The sequence below is a fragment of the Dermacentor silvarum genome, chromosome 8 (genome assembly GCF_013339745.2).
Source record: "Dermacentor silvarum isolate Dsil-2018 chromosome 8, BIME_Dsil_1.4, whole genome shotgun sequence".
Taxonomy (NCBI): domain Eukaryota; kingdom Metazoa; phylum Arthropoda; class Arachnida; order Ixodida; family Ixodidae; genus Dermacentor; species Dermacentor silvarum.
Genome location: NC_051161.1, coordinates 164,055,435 through 164,068,098, shown reverse-complemented (window position 1 = coordinate 164,068,098; position 12,664 = coordinate 164,055,435). Strand labels below are relative to the sequence as shown.

The 12,664-nt window shown below is 47.7% G+C and overlaps 3 protein-coding genes across 3 annotated transcripts in view; 2 read left to right on the top strand and 1 right to left on the bottom strand.

The window, feature by feature from the left end:
• Nucleotides 1-3,516: 3,516 nt before the first annotated feature.
• LOC119462899 (uncharacterized) lies at nucleotides 3,517-4,856 on the top strand. Its single transcript, XM_049672227.1, has 2 exons — nucleotides 3,517-4,078; nucleotides 4,410-4,856. The coding sequence occupies exons 1-2, from the start codon at nucleotides 3,998-4,000 to the stop codon at nucleotides 4,854-4,856; spliced, it is 528 nt and encodes a 175-aa protein (XP_049528184.1). The 5' UTR covers nucleotides 3,517-3,997.
• A 22-nt stretch (nucleotides 4,857-4,878) lies between these two features.
• On the bottom strand, nucleotides 4,879-7,913 carry LOC125947760 (uncharacterized). The gene is made up of 5 exons (XM_049673035.1): nucleotides 7,588-7,913; nucleotides 6,954-6,989; nucleotides 6,506-6,571; nucleotides 5,539-5,876; nucleotides 4,879-4,899 (listed from the first exon to the last, which is right to left on the bottom strand). Exons 1-5 carry the CDS (start codon nucleotides 7,667-7,669, stop codon nucleotides 4,879-4,881), a joined length of 543 nt encoding a protein of 180 aa, XP_049528992.1. The 5' UTR covers nucleotides 7,670-7,913.
• A 1,936-nt stretch (nucleotides 7,914-9,849) lies between these two features.
• LOC119461816 (decapping and exoribonuclease protein) overlaps nucleotides 9,850-12,664 on the top strand; it is a 28,365-nt gene continuing 25,550 nt past the window's right edge. Inside the window, exon 1 of the mRNA XM_037723193.2 lies at nucleotides 9,850-10,092. Within this exon, the coding sequence (XP_037579121.1) occupies nucleotides 9,866-10,092 (227 nt within the window). The 5' untranslated portion in view covers nucleotides 9,850-9,865. The remainder of the gene's footprint in view (nucleotides 10,093-12,664) is intronic.

Sequence of the window (12,664 nt, the reverse complement as noted above, 5' to 3'; positions counted from 1 at the left end):
TTTGAGGGCAGGGTCGACAACGCAGCTTCACCTCCAGAAGCTGCAGTGTCTAGTTTTCCGGCGGCATCCGGGAGGTGATAGGCGGCGACGAAAATCGACGGGGTTGGGGCGAACGAGACTGGTGGCGTCGAGGTGAGGGCGAGCGGCTGTAGCGACGGTTCGGAGCAGGGGCATCAGCGACAGTGGGTTCATGGCGGGAGGCATAGGGAACAGAAGGTCCGAAGGTGCGGGGATAAGCGGTGGCGTATGTCCGAGGAGGAGGTGGCCATCGGTTGCGGCAGTGACGAGCGACGTGGCCGATGCGACAGCAGTGGAAGCAGATCGGCCTGTCATCAGGGGTACGCCATTCGGACGGGTTGCGGCGAGATGTGGCAGAAAGGGACTGCCGAGGGCGAGGAGGGCCACTAGAGAACTGGGGAACGCTAGGTTGAGACGTTGAACACACGGAGTTCAGACCCATGTTTTCAAATTCCTGTCTGACGACGGCCTGAATCATCGCAATCGTGGTAGCTGGCGGATCAGGAGGCGTCGTGGAGAAAGCTGAGGAACAGGCAGCCTCGAGCTCGCGACGAACAATTCGGGTGACGTCGTCACAGGTGGTGGCCTGACGCGGTCGACCCTCACATGTCGACGTAGCAGCAGTGTTGGGTAGCCGCGTGATGTGGGGTGTGATACGGCGGCTCTTAGCGTGTTCAAGGCGACGGCATTCTTTTATGATGGCGTCGACAGTCGAGACGTTGCCGAAAACAAGCAAATTGAAAGCATCGTCGGCAATGCCTTTTAGCACATGGGCCACTTTATCTGCTTCGGACATATTATCGTCAGCTTTGCGGCATAGAGCCAAGACGTCGAGGATGTATGAAACATACGGCACACGAGACGCAAGAGCCTTCCTCGCGGCAACCTTGCGCCCAAGAGGGTCGCCGAACAGTTCCCGAAGCTGTTCTTTGAAAGTGTCCCAACTGGTGAACTCGTCGTCATGCGTTTGGTGCCACACGCGTGGGGTGCCGCCGAGATAAAAGATGACATTGGCGAGCATAATGGTTGGGTCCCACCTGTTATTAGCACTGGCGTGTTCATAGAGCTTGATCCACTCGTCAACATCCTGTCCCTCCAGGCCAGAGAACACACCAGGGTCGCGATGTTGGGCAACCGTGACGATAGGCGTAGTCGGGCGAGCCGAAGCCGTTGCAGAGGCGGTCTCGTCACCGGGGGGCATGGTGACAAGCTCGATGTACCGACCACTTCGGAGTTCCGTGGTGAGGACGGGGATCGCTAACCTCCACCAGAATGTTACGTGTGGAAGGACACAGACGAAGAGGCTATTTACAGGCTATTTACACAGAAGCCAGACAGCCAGGCCCACAATCGCTCGCACCAAGAGCACAGACATACTTCGTCGTCTTTCGCGCGGCGGCTCGTCTCTTCAACATCTTTCGATGTTATCGTAATAATATATATATATTATATGCATTACTCTGTTATGCATACATATATGCATACAAGACGAAAGGTTTCGCGCCAGACCCGAAGGTATAAAAAAAGAAAGAAAAAGACGAACATGTTACGGGATATTCCAACGAAGGCCGGTCCTCCAACCGGAACATCAGTCAGTAGATATGCCGTAACACGTTCGTCTTTTTGACAGCGAAGCTGTTTGAGCCAGCCATAATTTGTGGTTCGTATCGAGAAACTATCATCATCAGGAATGAAGAACTTGCCGAGGTGGGATTGAAACCCGCGTACCCACAGTCCCAAGGCAAGCGTCGTAACCACTAGGCTATACAGCCACTCTTGCAGAACATGCATGTATGCGACCCATATCATTCCGTTCGAGCGCCGTCGTATTCGTCCATAGCTGGCGCGTTCGCACGCGCTCGTGCTATGCGAGGTGAAGGAGAGGCTTTGCGCGCTATGCTCGGGAAAGAGAGAAAATTAGAGCGAGAGAGAAAGACGCATTCACGAAGCGGATCAGCTGGAATGCGTTGTCGGCATTGCAACGCGGTGTCGGTGTTGCAAGCTGAGCTATGCAACGCGCAGTGATGGCCTAAGTCCGAGACGCGCGAAAACAAATCATCATCATCATGAGCAATAACATGAAAAGTTGGCGTGCACTTCGGAATATGTTGGGCTACGATCACCCAGCTTCGCTGTTGCAAGCGTTGCGCGGCTGAGTGCAAGGTTGAGCGTGCTTTTTTTTTCTTTTTTTAATGTTATATATTTTTTAATGTTATATATATATATATTTATATATATATATTAGCGAGGCATTATGACGTACTCTACTCTAGTCTTATCATCTACCGCTCACGGCCGGCTGATCCCGTTGATAACGCGAGCGGACCGTCGCTCCGACCCCTGACCAAGCGCGATAAGCGCGAAAAGGCATTATTACCGCAAAGGCATCGCTACAAAATACCGGCCCAGGCATTACTCTAGAACTTTCGATGACTCGTGTATAAAAGCCGACGCGTTTCGCGGCTGATCAGATTTCGACGATCGCCGACTGTGTTCGCCGCTATCGTTGTGCTTCGAGTGCAACTTATAGTAAATTCCACTGGCGGATCTGGAGCAAGTTTTTTTGCTCCGCGGCCGAGAATTTGAATTCCACTGGCGGATCCAGAGCAAGATCGCATGTTCCACAGGGCGATTTGGGGCAACTTGCTCCGCGACGGAGCGCTCCGCGTTGATCCGTCTTATAGAGCCGGATTTCGCCGGAACTCCAGCGACTAGGCGCCGTCACTTCCGGAACAATCGGGTACGTCGGTTGCTTGCAGCGCTTTTTCAAGCGCTGTCTGGTAACCCTGTGGCGTTGTTTACAGTTCTGAAATGGCGTCGTTCGACCCTGCCGGATTGCTCGTTGCTTTGAGCGACAGCGACAGTTCGCACAGTTCCTCTTCAGAAAGCAGCAGCAGCAGCAGCGATGAGGATGAGTCGTACGTACTGTGCAAAATTTTATTTAATGAAATGTTTGCAGAGCCTCCGCACAAACGCCCCAAAATCGTCGGCTACGTCGAAGAAGTCGTACACGTGTACTCGGAGGAGGAGGTATGTATGCCTGTGCACATTGCACACGTGTGTTTCTTTTCTTTTTTGTTTTTTTAATGGCAAGATGATCCGGCATTCTCAGAACAGCCAAGTTTTGGTTTCCATAGTTTCGCAGGAACTTCAGGGTCTCTAGGTCCGTTGCAGCCGACCTGTGCCCTCTAGGATGTGCCCTCGTTGCGACAATGGGGGTTGGTCTGCCAAAACAGCCGAGGAGCACGTGCTGGCGTTCCTGTGGTGAGCTTTGGCAACGTGTCCTTACGCAACTGCAATCTTTATCTCCCTACTTCCCCCATCCCCCCTCGTCGTATGAAATTTGAATGTGTGAATGAGACAGACGCAGTTTACCATTCCTTGAAAGAAAAAAAAAATGGGGAACGATCTTTCGAAAGTGATGCAGCTCGAAACTTCGACATTTTCTGAAATAAGCTCTGCTTCACAATGTGTATGTTGCCATAGTGTAACATTATCTGTATTTGCTGTTTCCTGGTTCTGCTTTTGAACGATAGCGAGGTGTAAGAAATAACGCTGTCTTAAGGTGCTCGAAAGTATCTAATGAGTAAGCTTTTGCGTTATCCTGAGTTCTAATAGTGTTTTGTAATTTGCTTGGGGTCAGAACTGAGGGCTGAGGTTAGTAGAACTCGTTGCTGGCCTAGTGTGTCACTTTGTTTCAGCTGAAAGGAAGCACAAAAACATATAACCACATGACAGTGTACGGGAAAAAGTGCTTGTCTTCCTTGTGGCTTTCTTGTGATTGCATGCATTTGAACTTCGTTTTTGTCAGCAACGTTTTGTTGTGATGTGGGATATACTGACTTATTTAAATTTCAAAATGCTTAAAGATTGAAATGCCATTTCTCCCAGGTATGCAGCAAATAAAGCTTGCATAAGAGATGTGGCAGGCCGCTTCGGGCTTGGGGAGACAACGACTTTTAGGGTCATTGAACGTGTGATGGAGTATCTCGTGGAATTGGCAAAAACTGAGATAGCCTTCCCGGACGACATCCGGGGCCTGGCCAAAGATTTCGAGCAGGTAAGAATTGGCAAGTAAATTAACTTGTGATATTAGTTTGCACATAGCAGGGAATGTTACTCAGCTAAGACAAAGCTGGGGAAGTATAAAACATGCAAATATAGCGGTGTAGAATACTTCATACAATTGAATTTTGAATTGTTTCATTCGTGTTCTGTCAAAATTGCATCTGCCTTCTGCAAGGTGGTTGCTTTTCAGTTGAATGGTTTATTCTAACTTATCACTTGACTATATAGGAACCATCACAGTCTGATTAAAAGATTGTCTATGAATATTGAAAAAGTACTTAAGTTTAAACATTAACTGCGTGATTACTTTCCTTTATTTGCAGTTGTCTGGAGTGCCGGGCGTCATCGGCTGCATCGATGGCACATACATCAATATTCGCTGTCCTGCCAGGAAGGTGCGGTCAACCTACATTAATCGGCATAATGATATTTCCATGACGCTGCAAGCAGTTTGCGACCACGAGAAACGGTTCCTCGACGTTACTGTGGGAAACCCCAGTAAAATGCACGATGCCAAGATATACAGAAATTCTCGGTTGGCAGCAAGACTCCCTCAGATATGCGCATCGGGTAACTACCATATCCTGGGAGATGCTGCTTACCCGTTGCGGCAGTATCTACTCACTCCATACAGAGATTACGGAAAACTCACAAGTCAACAAAAAAGCTTCAATGCAAGGTTTTCAGCAACAAGAGTGCGCATTGAAAATGCATTCGGAGATTTGAGCCCGCTTCCGGCAGCTTTTACACCTCGACTTCTTTGTGGTTGACAAGATCAACGTATTTGTGATATCATGCTGTGTTCTGCATAATCTGTGCATAAAGACAGGAGTTGAGGATATACCATTTGACCCTGAGGATACTGGTTCAGATTGCACGTGGCAAAGATTGTCACATGACGACAGGGAAAGCTCTGGGCCACAGACAGCCAAGGAAACAGTGTTGCGGCAAATGGGGAGCAAAAACGGGAAAGTGTTCGACAAAAGATGGGTCTACAGTGAGCTACTTGAAGACCTCCTGCCAAGTTTTGGACATGCAAATGAAGTGCACAGCACACATGTGAAAACGAACTTTTTATTTTGTGTTTTTTGGAGCGGAGGGTGGAGGGAGGAGAGCGCAAGGTTTGTCGGTTTTGAGACCGAGTACGGCTCGTAAGAGTTCCATTTTTTCGCTATGCATCTCTTCTCGCCTCCTGGTGTTTTCGAGTTTCCGCCTCTCTCTTTCCTGTTGCCTAGCAGCTTTCCTTTCTGCTTTGCTTTCTTCAATTTCTTGAATTTTGTCGAGGAAAACCGTCATGTGGTGCGCGCGGCTGGTGCTCTCTCTCTTGCCTTTTTCTTTTTTTTGGTGGTCATCATCTTTCTGTTCACATGATCCAGATAGGCTGGAACTGTTGTCCGTACTTTCACTCTGTGAACTGGCTGGTGAGGGTTGTGATGACGTCTTCTGTGATACCACACCAGCGGAATCACGGACAACTTCCGGCTCTAAGCAGTCATCCAGGTGTCTGATTTTTTCGAGCTCATCTTCATACTCCAGCAGTTGGGGAGAGTTTCCAGACTGGCTGTTCTGGACACATGCACTTTTCTTTCTTTTGCACACAGTTTTATACCGTGTGCAGCATTGATCACCTGTCCAGATTGAGCCAGTCACATCTTTAATATCCTGTGCAATTTTTGCAAACATGCACTTTTTGTTTTTAAATTTTTTCATTGGGCCTACTTGTGGGAAGTAGTTGTAGTAGCGATCAAGGAGGAGTTTTGTTTCCCCTGGTGTCCAGTCACATGTTGCATCTGGAAAAGTGAAGTAAGAAGCACCAGTTCTGAATGTCACGTTGGTTGTTGTGGCTTTTCAATAAATGTCCTTTTTTTCAGTTTACCAGTGTATCTTTAAATTGTACTGTACACTACTTTTACAACTCACAGTGCACTTGCCATTATGGGTCCCAGAAGTAAATTCACATGTATTTAAACAACTCTCCCAACAGTGCACATCAAGCAGGCATCATGGGCAATCCGTAAAAAATCTGCGTCATGTAATTTTCTTTGAGCATACTGTTGTCGTACAGTCAGATATTTTGGCACTATTTACTTCAGATAGTCACGACAGCCATACACAAACGACTACTTTTTCCAGCTTTTTACGCGTCCTTACATAGGTATGCCTCCATAGACAACTTTAACTCAACAGTGTTCAGTTGCATCGCTTGTGCCTTTACCATAGGTCGGCGCACTCACTCATGAGTGCACTCACACTCATTGCATGGACATGAGTGCGTGTGCGAGTGGGTGCCAGTGAGTGTGAGTGGACGTGAGTGCGGGTCCTGGAAAAATTAGGGTGAGTGAGTGTGAGTGAGTGTTCTCCCACACTGCCGATCTATGGCCTTTACAATCAACAGTCATAAAAAAAGCTGTAAACTCACGTCGTCGTTTCTTGGTCACACTGGGTCCATCTGCGTCTTGCGAAGGACCAGGGCACACAGCATCACCTGCACAGTTTTTAGAAGTTACTGTGCATCCGTGACAGTGCTCACTCGTAACATTTTTCGGCCAATTTTTTTCTAGTCTAGCAGACATCACAACAGTACTGTACACCTAAGTCTAGCAGTGATTAAAATGTAGTTGTACATCTACATTGCCGTTTATTGGCCTCGGTGGATCCCTCAATGTGTAGGCAAAGACCAGGTTGTGCAGCTTCACCTGAACAAAGGTAATATCCTATGCAGTACGCCTCCTTTGATATGCAGAAACATAGCTTACACGTGTCCTTGCAACTCGTGTTGCTGTACTCATTTTGGGCATTTGCCGCTCAGTAAAACAGGTGTACGGTGGGGTGACGTCATGCTACACAGAACTTAAAAGCCGACTTACCAGCCTCGGAAGAATGCGCAGGATTCTCGGCTGAATCTGAAATAAATAAACCGTGTTTACATGTGGAACATTCACAAATAACCTGCATTACATTGCAATAGCACGTGCATAAAAATCGTTGCTCAGAATTCTTCCACACAACAAGAACACGCCGCTGCAGATACTAGTTCCGACTATAATAGCACTAGCAAATGGGTGCGCTAAAGTACCACCGAATGACCGAACTGAGAGGATGATGTAGCCCAGCGAGTTTTAAAACATCGTTGGTATGGCGCCACGCGCAAGAACCTTTGCAACATCGCCGACAAGCGGAGCGACGTCGCACAAAAAGAAAATTACGCCGGTCAGACGGATTTACGTCGCTGGTACCGCTTGTCACAAGAGAATGCTGCACTAGGCCGGCGCGCCCCGAGCACTTAACCATGCCGCGCTTCATGAGCATGTCGCGAATTTGGTTGCAACGCTGCCGGCATTGCAGCTCAGCCATGGTATAGCAATTAAGCGCGGCGGGCTTCATAATCACGCCGTGGTTTTTGGCTCAGCCGTGGTTATGACGTTTTTGCAAAGGAGCGCATTTGACACTTGGTCGCACTGCTATGCGTTGCTACAACAGTAATCATTCCTGTGTACTTACCCTGCGTTGAGCGTTCTGTGTCCTTGGCCACCAAATCCAGCAAAAGGCGCTGAACAGCAGGACTGACCGTAAGAACATCCATCGCGCTGCTGCACGTTGCAATGGCAAGACGCGAAGTGCAGTTGCCGCTGTGCCTAGAACCCCCAACGTGGTCTAATGCGAGATTGGCAACGTGGGTAACCGGATGCGTGCGACAACTTCCGCTGCAATCCCTGCCGGAGCGTGTTTATTTTTCACTGGTCGATCGGGATCGGATCGCTCCGCGGCGGATTTTCTTGCTCCGTCGTGGATTCGGCACACCGCTCCAGATCCGCCAGTGGAATTCACTATTACTGTTGTGGGCACAATAAAAAGTCCGTTTCGTCATTCACAGTTTTGCGACTGTTTTCTTCACCGTCACTACTACGTGACAATTGAATATTGAATAAGCATAAATCAAGTTCTCCGACGGTGGGATTCGAAGAACAAAGGAGCGCCGGCATAGCATACCAGCCCGATGCCCTGACCCTTAATTAGACCACGGTGAATGCCCTAGACGCTGGCGTGCAAGCCAGCGCGTTGAGACGCTTGGCGCGTTTTGTTGCCATATCAATTATATGAACACTCCATTCTATCTTGCGCCGTCGGGGATAATTACATCCAAAAATGCTGATTTCTTTATCTTCAGTGCGTTTTCTGAAGAACATTACTCGCATTAACAGTACGCTTTCCCTTTTCGTCTTAATTCGAACGCCAGGGGGCGAAATATGTCTGTGATAGCTCGCGTGTGGTGATTCCGCCGCTGCGGTGATTGCGGTGATTCCGCCGCTGTCTCACCGCCAACTCGCTCGGAAAGAATTCATCTTCCATCGACTTCAACTGGAGGTTGAATTGCCTTGTAACTTTGTTTATTGGACACGCATATATAAGCTTTTTGTGTGAATGAATAAATACTTGAGTTGTTAGTAAGCTCATGCATCGTCTCCCTTCTTTGTGTGCCTCGTTTTCCACTACCAATCACGAACGCATACCAACTTGCACAGCATTCTATCTTGATGGTATACATAACGCCCGAGGAGCCCGAGCGCAACGGTATCTTGCTATCGCTTTGTGTGCATCGATGGTTCACCTTTGGGCGAAACTGTCAATTTTTGAAGTAAATTATTTATGGATATCTGATGCTCGCCAGTACTGAAATGTTATTAGCATTCTTGGGGAACTTCTCCCGGTTTATGGCATCTATCTATGTATGTTCGTGCCTAACCTATTTCCCACCAACATCGGTCATTGGGTGTTCAATGGTCTAATGGGTAGAGGGCTGCTGGCCAGAGGGAACCGTGTTCGAAACCAACCGTCGTACCAAATGAGTCACTCAGATGTGACACGTGGCATGTATCGCTCTCCAATTTCATGCCAACTTGAGTCATTTACCACTGGGTGTGTGTCGCTCTCCAATGAACCTTTTTCACGCCAACCTTGATCACGTAGGACTCATGCGAGTTCTCGTCGCACGTGGGCAAAGAGCTCACTTCCTAACAGACGTCCTGGCACTGGGACTGTATCACTGGTAATGACTTATAACCAGTGCACCAGGTACAGAAACTCACACTAATCATAGGGTAGATTGCTAATCGCATTAATGTTGCCAATCATCTCCAAAGGATGGATACGCCGCCAAAAATTTGCTAAAGCGCCTGGTTGCTGCCCTTGGGGAACTCTTGTGACATGGGTTCGATTCCACCCAGTGTCAGAGAAAATTAAAGGATTTTTTTTATTGTACAGCAGCACATCCCCAGTGGCGCGTACTCAGTGCCCCAAGTTGGTATCAACAAGGTTCATTGAATACCAGCACAGGGCCCGTAGCACATACACAGTGCTACAAGTTGGACCAACGGTTGGTTTGGAACCCTTATCGCTCAGCATAGCAGCTCGATGCGCTACCCATTCGACCACGGACTAACAAGTGACCCAGGTAGGGGGAAAGCGCTTGGATGGATGGATGGATGGATGGATGGATGGATGGATGGATGGATGGATGGATGGATGGATGGACGGACGGACGGACGGACGGACGGACGGACGGACGGACGGATAGATAGATAGGTAGATAGGTAGATAGTAGATAGATAGATAGATAGATAGATAGATAGATAGACCCTGGAAAATGCGTGTAGTATACCCTGAGAATGCGAACGCATTAAAGCTGAAAGTAAGAAACGTCATGTCGACGTCATTTTCAACTGTGCGCATGACCCTGCCTGCGTGACGATGGCGCTTCCACGCCACAGAGAGGCCCGGCATGGCGCCCGACACCAACTCGCCGGTAGTCGAGCACGAGTCGGTCCAAGTGGTGGCACGCAGCCGACTGGGCGAGCATGGCATAATCATCTGCGGGGAGGTGGACGCCATAGACCCGTCTGTCCTGTATACTTCCGACCACTCGCAGCAGCGCTCTATGGCCAAGTACGTCGAGCTCAAGACCACAGCCGTGGTCAGACACGAGCGCCAGCTTGAGAACATGCGCAGGTACGAGTCCTCACTCTGCTATAGGTGGTGTCCAAAACATGGTGTCTGGCTATGGCGTGCTTTCGGTTCGCCAATCGGTTACGGTGCATGCAGCCAGCAAAAGCATGTCCTTCAAGATTAGCTTCTCTTACCCAGAGAGTGGCATCGCTTGGACATGGATTTGGACACCACCTTTCTCTTTTCACTGAGCCCTGGTACGAGAGGATTCATTGCTTCAGTGTGAAAAATTCATTCAGTGTGAAAAATGCTAACAGCAACTGCAGATATGTGCGGTAGATTTCCAATAACCATGTCGAAAAAACAAATATATGCTGATGCGACGCATATGTTGGAATCTATGTTATGTGAAGCGGATAAATACACGCTATAGTATTAAATGCGATGCTCACATTTGTTTTATTTTAACATAATGCAGTGTGTAATATCGCGCAATGTTTGTGTTTAGCTCTACACTGTTCGCAACTTGTGCCGTAATACAAACACGAGTCCATGCAGGCAGATGTCGACGCAGGGAATGCCATGTGGACAAACGCGATTTTCGATACTTATCATAGGAAGAATTTTAATGATAGGTGCATGGAAATACAAGCGCGACACATGTCTATGGACGTTTAAGCATGTAATACCCTCTCTGTCACAGTGGCGTAGGCCGATTTTAGGGAATTAACCCCTAATGAGCAAATACACAATGGGCCGACAGGACGATAGCTCAAATTATAAATTTAGAAAAATCAAGTAAATCGTTCAATACGATGCTCTACTCCATTAAAATGGCTGGGTACTTAACAAATATCTATAAACCCACATTACCTGCGCAGGTCGTGGTTTATTGTCTGATTACACAGAAACGAGTTGCGCTCACTACGCTACTTTGTCACTCAAAACTTTGTGATCTATAGACCAGGACATCTTGCGACATACCGACTGACTCAGCAGCAGCATCCACAGCAAACTCTGGAAAGTTAGGAAAACAAAGTTTTGCCTTAGAAACAACACTCGAAAAGCTGAAAACGGCGCCCAAGCGTGCGAGAGGGCGTGAACGCTGAACTTCGGTGTTCATCGGCCCATATTACGAGAAGCTTGCTAGTTCGAGACATGTCACTCCTGTAGATTCTGAGCGGCCATTTCCAAGCTGGCGGGCCCCCACTGCACCCTTACTGGAGTGTACTAGACAATGGTCAAGTGGGCCGAGTGGCGCTCTCCCGCTGAGGCGCCGCGTGTGGAAAAATTGCGCGAGGGCGCTGCGAGCGAACTGGATTGGGGCGGAGACGCGCTCCGCAGCATATTCAACGTACTTTCGCTGCGGGCGCCGAGGCCGATTGCGCATAGTACGGTCTTAAAATAGTGCTTTATTTCAACTGCAAAATTATGTTTACACCATTTTGCCAAACATATTTATTCGAGGCATGGATTAAACAACGCGACGTCTTCAATTTTGCCGTCGTTGTCAAGCGCGTCGTCTGCTAGCGTGCTTAGCAGACGATGCACACTGGCGGACGCCCAGTTTTTCTCGCAGAACGTCTGTGCAGTACATTTTTTTTAAGTTTTAGTTGCTTTGGTGCGCCCATGACACTTGACGGCAGGTACCAAATGTAGTTTTAGCCAAGTGAACTGCTGTTTTTACCACTGTCTTCTAAAAGTAACTGGTATCTCTGCAACATAAAGCTACGTAAGAACATTTTATTATTGATATCGTGTCATGGTACGTGCGCTTCTTGTTGGTGGATATTGATCAAGGACAATAATCGAAGAAAATAATACTAGAGAGAAATAAACCAGGCTTATATAACTGCGTAGCGCGAAGAATGGCTAATGTATTTCTCGGCAATTAAGTCAGAGGGTGCATAGACTTATATATATTCACGATATATGTGTAAGGGAAAAAAATAACAAATATTCTAAATGCACTAATTGAAAAGTTGAGAACTCCCGACCGGAATAAGCCCACGTGTTTGCAGTAACAAACACACTTATTAGTGAATACTGCACATAAAACTCCGATTCGCAGAAATAATATTCATAGCAGGCAAAACCATCTTATATATATATATATATATATATATATATATATATATATATATATATATATATATATATATACGCAAGTGTCATTGATATACTGTTACTGTACGACGCCGAACAGTCGTTTCCGTTCGAATGTAACGCATACCAGCACCAATGAAGTCTCAAAGGTGAGTGACCGCGGCCGACTGTTCTTCCGAATGATTGTGCTGCCGGGGAGTCGTGGCTGTTGCGCTGAGGCGCAGTTCCTGAGAGAATTAACGCACGGGTGTTATTAAGTCCTGCTTAACAAGTTCCCAGCTGTCATTCAATATAAACGCCCCGTTTGGGGGCAGCCTGTAAATCTGCTAACTTGATTCAGGCAAGGAAAACTTTTTTTGACAGTCTCACCATGTTTGCAACCCATTAGAACTGGGTGGCCCATGTGGTACCAGGCTCATCTTCAACGAACGCAATACAGACCTGCACATATACCTACGTGTATGTGGGGTATGCCGTTCCTTTAATTGTTTCATTATGGTCGTTATGATAGTGCACCGGATAACTGAAC

Excerpts from the sequence above, each read along its gene's own strand:
- LOC119462899 (XM_049672227.1), top strand. The coding sequence starts at position 3,998 with ATGGAGTATCTCGTGGAATTGGCAAAAACTGAGATAGCCTTCCCGGAC. Across the intron at positions 4,079-4,409 it reads TGGCCAAAGATTTCGAGCAG|TTGTCTGGAGTGCCGGGCGT; the intron begins GTAAGAATTGGC and ends CTTTATTTGCAG.
- LOC125947760 (XM_049673035.1), bottom strand. The coding sequence starts at position 7,669 with ATGGATGTTCTTACGGTCAGTCCTGCTGTTCAGCGCCTTTTGCTGGAT. Across the intron at positions 6,990-7,587 it reads CACAGAACGCTCAACGCAGG|ATTCAGCCGAGAATCCTGCG; the intron begins GTAAGTACACAG and ends TATTTATTTCAG. Across the intron at positions 5,877-6,505 it reads TGTGACCAAGAAACGACGAC|ATGCAACATGTGACTGGACA; the intron begins GTGAGTTTACAG and ends TCACTTTTCCAG.